At 34.4% G+C, this 11,306-nt stretch overlaps 1 protein-coding gene across 1 annotated transcript; it reads right to left on the reverse strand.

Moving 5' to 3' along the window:
• Positions 1-7,505: 7,505 nt before the first annotated feature.
• Positions 7,506-9,445, reverse strand: LOC134701889 (uncharacterized). Its single transcript, XM_063562997.1, has 2 exons — positions 8,815-9,445; positions 7,506-7,963 (listed from the first exon to the last, which is right to left on the reverse strand). The coding sequence occupies exons 1-2, from the start codon at positions 9,419-9,421 to the stop codon at positions 7,725-7,727; spliced, it is 846 nt and encodes a 281-aa protein (XP_063419067.1). The 5' UTR covers positions 9,422-9,445; the 3' UTR covers positions 7,506-7,724.
• Positions 9,446-11,306: the final 1,861 nt, after the last annotated feature.

Below are 11,306 nucleotides of genomic sequence, written 5' to 3' on the forward strand. Positions count from 1 at the left end.
AAAAGCAACATATTACATGGTAGAGCACACTGGTCCCCGAAAAGTGGATAGTATAAGAACAGGTACTTCCGACTTGGGCAACAAGACAAACACATCATACTTTCAAATATTTATTTCATTATTCACGTGAAACTTCCGTCACGGGTTCTACCGTCACCCTGTAACGTGGAGCCTTTCAACTAGTATACATTCATTGCCCATTGTCTTTACTTTTGCACAAAGTAACAGCTACTCGTAGGAACTATATTTTGTCTAAAAGGTGTACTAAAAGTTTTCTGCAGACACATACAAATAAGCAAACACTAAACGAAGAGGAAAATGACCAAAACAGAAAAGAAAAATACTCCGTCACGGCTTTCTGGATTAATTCTTTTTTCATATCAACAATAGTCAGACTATTTTTTTGAAACTCCACCACTTGCACGTGGACAGAAGTGAATATTTTAACACTGAGATTCTCCTAAAATAATACAGCAAACAAAAAACAGCGAATTTCATACCGTTCAGTTTTGAGTTGTTGGTTTGATTGATCTATACACTGCATCTCCTATGATTCATATGACTGTTGTATGTGTCAACAACGTTGTTGCTCATTTACTAAACAATGAAGGTATTTCGCCTTTTATAGCTGATGTTTATCATTTGAAAATCTATTTCAAGGTATCCCCCTTTTCTTCATAAAATGATTTAAACCAAAACAATGCAAACGCAAAACAAAAAGCAAAAAACACCAAAAAATTGTTTTCCAGACATAACTCGTAACAAAACAAGCTTCGTCTTTCAGAGGTAAGCATACGATGTAATGGGTTTGAAACCCTTATATACTACCCATTTTGCAAAGTTTCCTCAGAGAAGGTATTGGCAAAAATCTGGTTGGTTATATACGTATAGTATACGTTTGCGGCTTGTGGCGTTTTTCTTGTTTTTTGAAGTTGTGCTCTACATAGATTAAAATCTAATAATCCCTAAAAATCTAAAACACCGACTCAATCACAAAATGAGTCTTTGTCAGGGCTTTTTCGTAATAACAAACAAAAATTTTGCAAAAATTTGATATAGTACACCCTTTTCATTGAATAATCTATACATTTAAGTTTGCACTGCATGCTATGATTTCAAACCACAGTTTAGATCTGTTGGGAACATTGCCCTGAACGGGACGGAATAAAACCCGTACGTTCGATGTGGCGAAAGACTAACATCTTAGCTACTAGTAGTCCTTTTTCTGTCCTTTGGATGAACGATGTAAGGGGGTTGTTAATAATAACATGTTAAATAATGAGCTTTATAATCATCCCATTTACATTTTATTAAACGTGTGTGTGTCTCACGTCAGGTACGTTGTCGTGAAAGGTCGTTTATCATATCTGAATGGTTACCCCCCCCCCCCTTTCTCATTGACAAGGACCTCTCATCTCCTTTTATTCACGCAGTACTTAATTTTCCATGTGCACTAACTGCTGACAAAAATATCATATAAATCGGACAGACTAAGCACTGCGAGTGTTTCTTTGCATCAAGCGTAGTGGATTGATTTGATTGTTTTTGCTTAACGTCCAGTGGCAAATATTCCATGCAAATTAAAGCCATTGTGTTAGAAATTCACCTCAAGTCTACTTAAATATTAGCTTTTATTTGTATTTTTGTGAGAGAAGGAGAAAAAAACACGAGTGATATAGACTTGCAGACACGCACTTGCTTCAAATGTGTTTTCTAAAATAAAACTACTATGCAATCTTAAGCATTGATGACTATTTCGACTTAAGTTAAAACATAGTGGCATTTATTTGATAGCCAAATTATCTGATCCCGACTTGACTGTGATGAAAAAAGCAACATATTACATGGTAGAGCACACTGGTCCCCGAAAAGTGGATAGTATAAGAACAGGTACTTCCGACTTGGGCAACAAGACAAACACATCATACTTTCAAATATTTATTTCATTATTCACGTGAAACTTCCGTCACGGGTTCTACCGTCACCCTGTAACGTGGAGCCTTTCAACTAGTATACATTCATTGCCCATTGTCTTCACTTTTGCACAAAGTAACAGCTACTCGTAGGAACTATATTTTGTCTAAAAGGTGTACTAAAAGTTTTCTGCAGACACATACAAATAAGCAAACACTAAACGAAGAGGAAAATGACCAAAACAGAAAAGAAAAATACTCCGTCACGGCTTTCTGGATTAATTCTTTTTTCATATCAACAATAGTCAGACTATTTTTTTGAAACTCCACCACTTGCACGTGGACAGAAGTGAATATTTTAACACTGAGATTCTCCTAAAATAATACAGCAAACAAAAAACAGCGAATTTCATACCGTTCAGTTTTGAGTTGTTGGTTTGATTGATCTATACACTGCATCTCCTATGATTCATATGACTGTTGTATGTGTCAACAACGTTGTTGCTCATTTACTAAACAATGAAGGTATTTCGCCTTTTATAGCTGATGTTTATCATTTGAAAATCTATTTCAAGGTATCCCCCTTTTCTTCATAAAATGATTTAAACCAAAACAATGCAAACGCAAAACAAAAAGCAAAAAACACCAAAAAATTGTTTTCCAGACATAACTCGTAACAAAACAAGCTTCGTCTTTCAGAGGTAAGCATACGATGTAATGGGTTTGAAACCCTTATATACTACCCATTTTGCAAAGTTTCCTCAGAGAAGGTATTGGCAAAAATCTGGTTGGTTATATACGTATAGTATACGTTTGCGGCTTGTGGCGTTTTTCTTGTTTTTTGAAGTTGTGCTCTACATAGATTAAAATCTAATAATCCCTAAAAATCTAAAACACCGACTCAATCACAAAATGAGTCTTTGTCAGGGCTTTTTCGTAATAACAAACAAAAATTTTGCAAAAATTTGATATAGTACACCCTTTTCATTGAATAATCTATACATTTAAGTTTGCACTGCATGCTATGATTTCAAACCACAGTTTAGATCTGTTGGGAACATTGCCCTGAACGGGGCGGAATAAAACCCGTACGTTCGATGTGGCGAAAGGCTAACATCTTAGCTACTAGTAGTCCTTTTTCTGTCCTTTGGATGAACGATGTAAGGGGGGTGTTAATAATAACATGTTAAATAATGAGCTTTATAATCATCCCATTTACATTTTATTAAACGTGTGTGTGTCTCACGTCAGGTACGTTGTCGTGAAAGGTCGTTTATCATATCTGAATGGTTACCCCCCCCCCCCCCCCTTTTCTCATTGACAAAGACCTCTCATCTCCTTTTATTCAAGAGACAAAATTGACTTTTGTGAGACAAAATTGACTTTTGTGAGACAAAATTGACTTTTGTCATGACAATTATGAATTTTGTCTACAAAAATGAATTTTGTCATGACATAAATGAATTTTGTCTACACAAATGAATTTTGTCATCACAAAATTGAAGTTCTCACAAAACAAGTCTGTAGCACATTGTTTTGTAAGACAAAAATGATTTTGTTATGACAGAATTGAATTTTGTACAAAACCACAAGAGTCCCATTCGGCGCCCCGTACTACATAGATTAAAATCTAATAATCCCTAAAAATCTAAAACACCGACTCAATCACAAAAAGAGTCTTTGTCAGGGCTTTTTCGTAATAACAAACAAAAATTTTGCAAAAATTTGATATAGTACACCCTTTTCATTGAATAATCTATACATTTAAGTTTGCACTGCATGCTATGATTTCAAACCACAGTTTAGATCTGTTGGGAACATTGCCCTGAACGGATAATAAAGATAAAAAAAAAACATTGCCCTGAACGGAACGGAATAAAACCCGAACGTTCGATGTGGCGAAAGGCTAACATCTTAGCTACTAGTAGTCCTTTTTCTGTCCTTTGGATGAACGATGTAAGGGGGGTGTTAATAATAACATGTTAAATAATGAGCTTTATAATCATCCCATTTACATTTTATTAAACGTGTGTGTGTCTCACGTCAGGTACGTTGTCGTGAAAGGTCGTTTATCATATCTGAATGGTTACCCCCCCCCCCCCCCCCCTTTTCTCATTGACAAGGACCTCTCATCTCCTTTTATTCAAGAGACAAAATTGACTTTTGTGAGACAAAATTGACTTTTGTGAGACAAAATTGACTTTTGTCATGACAATTATGAATTTTGTCTACAAAAATGAATTTTGTCATGACATAAATGAATTTTGTCTACACAAATGAATTTTGTCATCACAAAATTGAAGTTCTCACAAAACAAGTCTGTAGCACATTGTTTTGTAAGACAAAAATGATTTTGTTATGACAGAATTGAATTTTGTACAAAACCACAAGAGTCCCATTCGGCGCCCCGTACTACATAGATTAAAATCTAATAATCCCTAAAAATCTAAAACACCGACTCAATCACAAAAAGAGTCTTTGTCAGGGCTTTTTCGTAATAACAAACAAAAATTTTGCAAAAATTTGATATAGTACACCCTTTTCATTGAATAATCTATACATTTAAGTTTGCACTGCATGCTATGATTTCAAACCACAGTTTAGATCTGTTGGGAACATTGCCCTGAACGGATAATAAAGATAAAAAAAAAACATTGCCCTGAACGGAACGGAATAAAACCCGAACGTTCGATGTGGCGAAAGGCTAACATCTTAGCTACTAGTAGTCCATTTTCTGTCCTTTGGATGAACGATGTAAGGGGGGTGTTAATAATAACATGTTAAATAATGAGCTTTATAATCATCCCATTTACATTTTATTAAACGTGTGTGTGTCTCACGTCAGGTACGTTGTCGTGAAAGGTCGTTTATCATATCTGAATGGTTACCCCCCCCCCCCCCCTTTTCTCATTGACAAGGACCTCTCATCTCCTTTTATTCACGCAGTACTTAATTTTCCATGTGCACTAACTGCTGACAAAAATATCATATAAATCGGACAGACTAAGCACTGCGAGTGTTTCTTTGCATCAAGCGTAGTGGATTGATTTGATTGTTTTTGCTTAACGTCCAGTGGCAAATATTCCATGCAAATTAAAGCCATTGTGTTAGAAATTCACCTCAAGTCTACTTAAATATTAGCTTTTATTTGTATTTTTGTGAGAGAAGGAGAAAAAAACACGAGTGATATAGACTTGCAGACACGCACTTGCTTCAAATGTGTTTTCTAAAATAAAACTACTATGCAATCTTAAGCATTGATGACTATTTCGACTTAAGTTAAAACATAGTGGCATTTATTTGATAGCCAAATTATCTGATCCCGACTTGACTGTGATGAAAAAAGCAACATATTACATGGTAGAGCACACTGGTCCCCGAAAAGTGGATATTATAAGAACAGGTACTTCCGATCTGGGCAACAAGGCAATTATATATGTTTCATCATTACTAATATTGCTCATTTGTGTACATATTGTGACCCAGGGAAGCAACTGGGTACGAAAATAACCTCATCTATAGCTAATACTTGTATCATATTGTGTTTCCTCACAGGTCCTGTCCAACCACTACGCCAGTAAGTCACTTTTCAACATGTTTCATCAGCAGTTTAGTATTCACTCTCACTCGCTCTCTCTGTTCATATTTGTTTTACTGTTTCAGATCACATATCACGAAATTTATTCTAAAATTGAGTATGATGAACATGTGACTAGCTTAGATATTACTCTTAGTTTATGTCAACCTTTCGCATTGTCATCATTCATCTTACATGTAGATAGAAGTGAATTCTTAAGTCATGAAGTCAGTTCCACCTCAGTAAAGGAACAGGCATATAAATCTTTAGTCAGACCATCACTAGAATATGCCTGTTCAGTTTGGGACCCTTACTTTACTGAGGTTATTAACAAGATAGAAAAAGTAGAAAGAAGGGCTGCTAGATATGTCACTAACCGACACAGAAACACCTCAAGCGTTAGTGACATGCTAGATCATCTAAAATGGAGAGACCTGGCACACAGAAGAACTGATGCACGCCTGTTCATGTTCTATAAAATTTCATATCCCCTCATTGCTATCACAAAAACAGACAGATTAATTCAACCGCTCAGACAGTCCAGGATCATGCACACACTCTCATACCAAATTCCATCCTGCCGAACACAAATAAGACAACAATCATTTTTCCCACGCACAATTAAAATCTGGAACAGCCTTCCCCGAGTATTGTGATGAGCGACTCTATATCTCCTTGTTATAGTTGAACTGTTGTTTTTATTATTTTATTTAAAATTGAGAAAAAGTAAAAAAAAAAAAAAGAGAGTAGAAGATTAAGGTATAAGCAAGAAAATTACCAGAGAGTCATTTCAAGGTGAAATAAAATAAGAAAAAATATAGATTGTATAATACTTAGAATATTTAACATTGCAGAGAAAGGACAATACATATTTATAAATATTTTATTAAACGTGTGTGTGTCTCACGTCAGGTACGTTGTCGTGAAAGGTCGTTTATCATATCTGAATGGTTATGCCCCCCCTTTTTCTCATTGACCATGACCTCTCATCTCCTTTTCACGCAGTACTTAATTTTCCATGTGCACTAATTGCTGACAAAAATATCATATAAATCGGATAGACTAAGCACTGCGAGTGTTTCTTTGCATCAAGTGTAGTGGATTGATTTGATTGTTTTTGCTTAACGTCCAGTGGCAAATATTCCAAGCAAATTAAAGCCATTGTGTTAGAAATTCATCTCAAGTCTACTTAAACATTAGCTTTTATTTGTATTTTTCTGAGAGAAGGAGAGAGAAAAACACGAATGATATAGAATTGCAGACACGCACTTGCTTCAAATGTGTTTTCTGAGAAATTCCTAAAATAATACAACAAACAAAAAACAGCGAATTTCATACCGTTCAGTTTTGAGTTGTTGGTTTGATTGATGTATACACTGCATCTCCTATGATTCATATGAATGTTTTATGTGTCAACAATATGTTGCTTATTTACTAAACAATGAAGGTATTTCGCATTTTATAGCTGATGTTTATCATTTGAAAATCTATTTCAAGGTACCCCCCTTTTCTTCATAAAATAACTTAAACCAAAACCGTTACAATGCAAACGCAAAACAAAATGCAAAAAACACCAAAAAATCATTTTGCAGACAACTCGTAACAAAACAAGCTTCGTCTTTCAGAAGTAAGCATACGATGTAATGGGGTGAAACCCTTATATAGTACACATGCTTTATGTGATTGCATTTAGGGTAACTTTACTCAGTCTATATTGCCTTTTTCATAATAGAAACTTTCATTGTAAGGTTGCTCTCTTGGGGACCTTTGCTGATTTGACTATAATTTTTGAGAAGAAGAAGTCTTAACAGTTACAAAGCATTATAAAGCAAAATTTAAAATTTCATAAGTTTGATTTTTGTATTTAATTTCATTTTAAACGCTACAGTCAAAAAACACTGTTCTAGCTGATATTCTAGCTTGTTTCTTTCTTTTTACAGCGAATGGTCTTGATGTAATTCTGGTGTATTGCTATCGCCTTATGTTTTTTCTTGTTGTAAATATATAGGCGACCATTGTAAACATGAGATCGAATCCATCATTTGTGTTTAATGATTGTTGGACAAACACGTATACACAAACAACTATCTTTTTCAACAAAGACTTGAAACTATACTTATTTAACAAATGCATTTATTTTTTATTATTAAAATACTTCATATAATATAATATATAATTTTTAGAGAACAAATACAAACTATCAAATATCAAATTTAAACGAGGAATCATCTTGATTAGATTACAACCTCTGGATAACCTAACTCCATCAGTTCTTCAACCAAAAAAGGGGGTCCGGTGACTTCATTGTACCAGTGGTATACGTAAGCCTCCCACTCCAGGATAACTTGTGGGTTTGTATCCAACATTCTGGTATAATGTCCCATCGCTATAGGTCTTTCTCCATTACCTTCTGCAAAATCACTAGGGCATGCCTCTCTTGGTGGAGGATGCAACATTAGCATAAATTCTTTGCCTAAACAAAAATATAAAAAAATCTACATCTTCTTTTCAAATTTGAAAAATTCTACCTCGAAAATGTAAGTTGATTTTTGTCATAATGTGATATACCAAGGACAACTTAGATAATTTGAAAGTAACAATAATTTGTCAACGTATATCAAGTTGTGAACTTCCTCTGGAAACTAAGTTATGAATGAAATGCTATAGTATGTCCTCCACCTGGAACCAAAAAAAATGTGTGCCTACAAAACAGACAATGTAATATTTCTTTTCACTGTTAATAATATTCCAAAATATTTCTTACATTTAAATTCAGTTTTATAAATGCATTTCTATTCCATGACACCTTGTTACCTCTGTTTTTGGCAGAGTTTTATTTTTTGAAACACCAGTTCACCTTGTAATATTATCTAAGTGTTGTTCAAAGTGATTATTACACTTCTTGCCATAAAAATATCGGATATCGGAAAAAGCTGAGGAAACTTAACCTATACAGGGAATCGGAGTTGATGAATCCATTCCAATGTGATGGTTTCATGTAGAGTGTCACCATTTTTAAGTATTTGTGTGTACATGTACATTCTTGTAATATACTATAATCAAGTATCTCACCATTTACATTTTTTTACATTAAAACTGCATTTCTTAATAATGTTTAGACGAATAGGAATAAGTTTTGTCCAATCCACAGATAATTACCATCTTAGCTATCGGACATAACTAGATATGACTCAGCATGGTAGTATTACCAACATAAGTTTTGCGGTTGTCCAAGCTGTTATGACAATGATTCTATTTGTTAATAGTAATATAGTTCCAGCTAAACTATAGACTTAATTTAAATTCATGCATCGTGCAACTTACCCATAAACATAGCGTATGATTTCCCACTGACGATTTGAATCCTGGGATACAATTCTCTCTGTCTTGACTTTCGTAACATCTTCTTGATATGATTTCCTTGGCTCTCCTTTATCATGACGAATGGGTCTCCCCTTTTCGCCGGGTGACAAATTAAAAATACCTTTAGATATTTGACATGTTCGATAAGATATGACGACTCTGGAAATCTTTCTGATTGATTTTCCGAAATATTCGATGATTGATATTTTAAATATATTTTCATGCCACGCAGACTGTTGGCATAATATCGAAGGAAATGTGGAATGTTGAATGCTTCACCATCATGTTCCCGATCTAACTTTAAATTCTCCAATCCTTTTTGGATCCGTCTATCTATATCACTGAGAATCAAATGGCCGAATCTTATCGGTTTTGATTTTGGATGAAATGGACTCTCAACATATTCGGTAGTAGAGCAATTCAATCGTCTCCTTGGTCTGATTAATCTAATTGTTTGTTTTTTCTGTTCAATTGATTTTTCATCGTTGCCGCCGTTTGAAATTTCTGATTTAGGTACAAGCACATCCTTTGTCTTTGTCGTTTTGCACGATGACAGTTGATTTCCCATATCTTTACCATTGCTCGGTTCAACAAGAAACGTTGCCGAGTTGATTCTGTTACGTAACTGTTTTGATTGTGACGTTGCATGAAATTAATGTATATTTCTGCCAACACCGTACGGCGAACTAGCTCTAACCAGTTTTGATTAATTTAGAATTCATTATTTATCGTGGTTATCAATATTTTCCTGTAGATTATGGAAAACTGGCATTTTCGTGGTTTTAACAAAGTCTGAAAACAATCTTACAGAAAAACATTACTTTCGTTTAACATTTTTAAAATTCGTGGCTACCCATTCCCACGAAAATTGGTATCCAACGAATAATAATGAAACCACAGCCATTAAATAATTGATAATGAAACTGCTGATGAAACAATTTCAGGCTTCTAGAAAACGTCCTAAAATTTTTACAAAACAATATACTTATCAGATAAGCTTGATACTAAAAATATAGACTTTTGTTAATAAACCTCTGCTGTATACATGTATGTGCTAACAGGCAGTGACAGCAGATAAGAACTTATTTCTGTTTTTTAAGAAAAGAAAAAATGAATATAAATGAACCAATGTCACTATCAGCGTAAATTAGTTATAAAGGCACCAATGAGCGTCAAATGATGGACAACACCACTGTCATATAAGTCATACAATAGTCAATGGGTTCAAAATTTAAAACTGTACAAGGAATTAGATAGCCAAACCGTGTATCCTGCAATTTATCTCCAAACTTTCATAAATCTAAACTACTTGAAAATATTTGAAAACGGTTCTAACTGTCCCTGCAATTTGAAAGATTGATTTTACAAACAGATTCTGCATGTACGCTACATAGGAAATTGTCCATAAAAATGAAATGTTTTAACTGTCGGCAATTCCTGACAATCATATAGTCTCAGGCTATTTGGAAATCTAGACATAGTGAAACAAGGATTGTGAGCGGACATACAGTATTAAGTTCGTCCTGAATTTTAGTTATAGGTTCATCCAAACCTACATTACAACATGTAAAACAGAAAATTCATGATAACGCAATTTTAATTCCATTGTTTCTATGTGAATGCCCAGATATAGACCTGTTTGTCAAATCATACACAATAAAGCTAGAAAGTGTGCAAAGACGAGCAGCACGATTTGTAACGAACGACAATCAATATTTCAGCACTGTAAAATTAATGTTAAAAACTTTAGTGTCATACACTAGTCGAGATGAGCACCATATGTAAAGCTGTGATGGTGAATAGAATTGTGCATATTAGCCTCGTAACAATCGCCCACTAGAGCTGCATAACAATCAACAGTGTAGTTATAGGACATACAACACGATTCCTTGCACCATATTCCAGAACAACAGACAGGCATTCCTTCTCAGACAGAATAAAGATATGAAGCATTCAGGAGCATCTGGCCTTTGTTAATCTTGTATCTTTTTTATTTGATTTTTTTTACATTTATATGTTTGGTATAACACGATTTTCAACAATGAACTAGTACACATTTGTTTTAGGGGCTAGCTGAAGTCTGCCTCCGGTGCAGGATTTTCTTGCTTTTTTTTTGGCTCTTTGGTCGGGTTTTTGTCTGTATGACAGCATATTTCTTTCACCTAGTATTTCAAAGAAAGAGACAGAAAGCAATAAAATATTTTTTTGCTGGTTCCTGGATAAAAAAGTTTAAGATGACTGATTTGTGGATCTCATTTTTGCTGATCATTTCAGATATTTACAGTTTCACTCTATCTATTATAGTTTCTGCAAAAAGCACAAATATGGGTTATTATCCTAGTTCGAGGGCATAAACATTTACAAAATGTTACTCATGTGTAAACCTTGTGCAGTATCACTGGGAGTTCATCTCAAAGCTTAGTTGACTAGGATTGTCAGTTTTCCTTACAAAG

This window comes from Mytilus trossulus, unplaced genomic scaffold, assembly GCF_036588685.1.
Source record: "Mytilus trossulus isolate FHL-02 unplaced genomic scaffold, PNRI_Mtr1.1.1.hap1 h1tg000363l__unscaffolded, whole genome shotgun sequence".
Classification (NCBI taxonomy): Eukaryota; Metazoa; Mollusca; class Bivalvia; order Mytilida; family Mytilidae; genus Mytilus; species Mytilus trossulus.

What these genes read in the sequence shown, in the direction of transcription:
- LOC134701889 (XM_063562997.1), bottom strand. Translation starts at nt 9,421, where the DNA reads ATGGGAAATCAACTGTCATCGTGCAAAACGACAAAGACAAAGGATGTG. An exon ending in ATCATACGCTATGTTTATGG is followed by an intron (nt 7,964 to 8,814) that starts GTAAGTTGCACG and finishes ATTTTTGTTTAG; the next exon opens with GCAAAGAATTTATGCTAATG.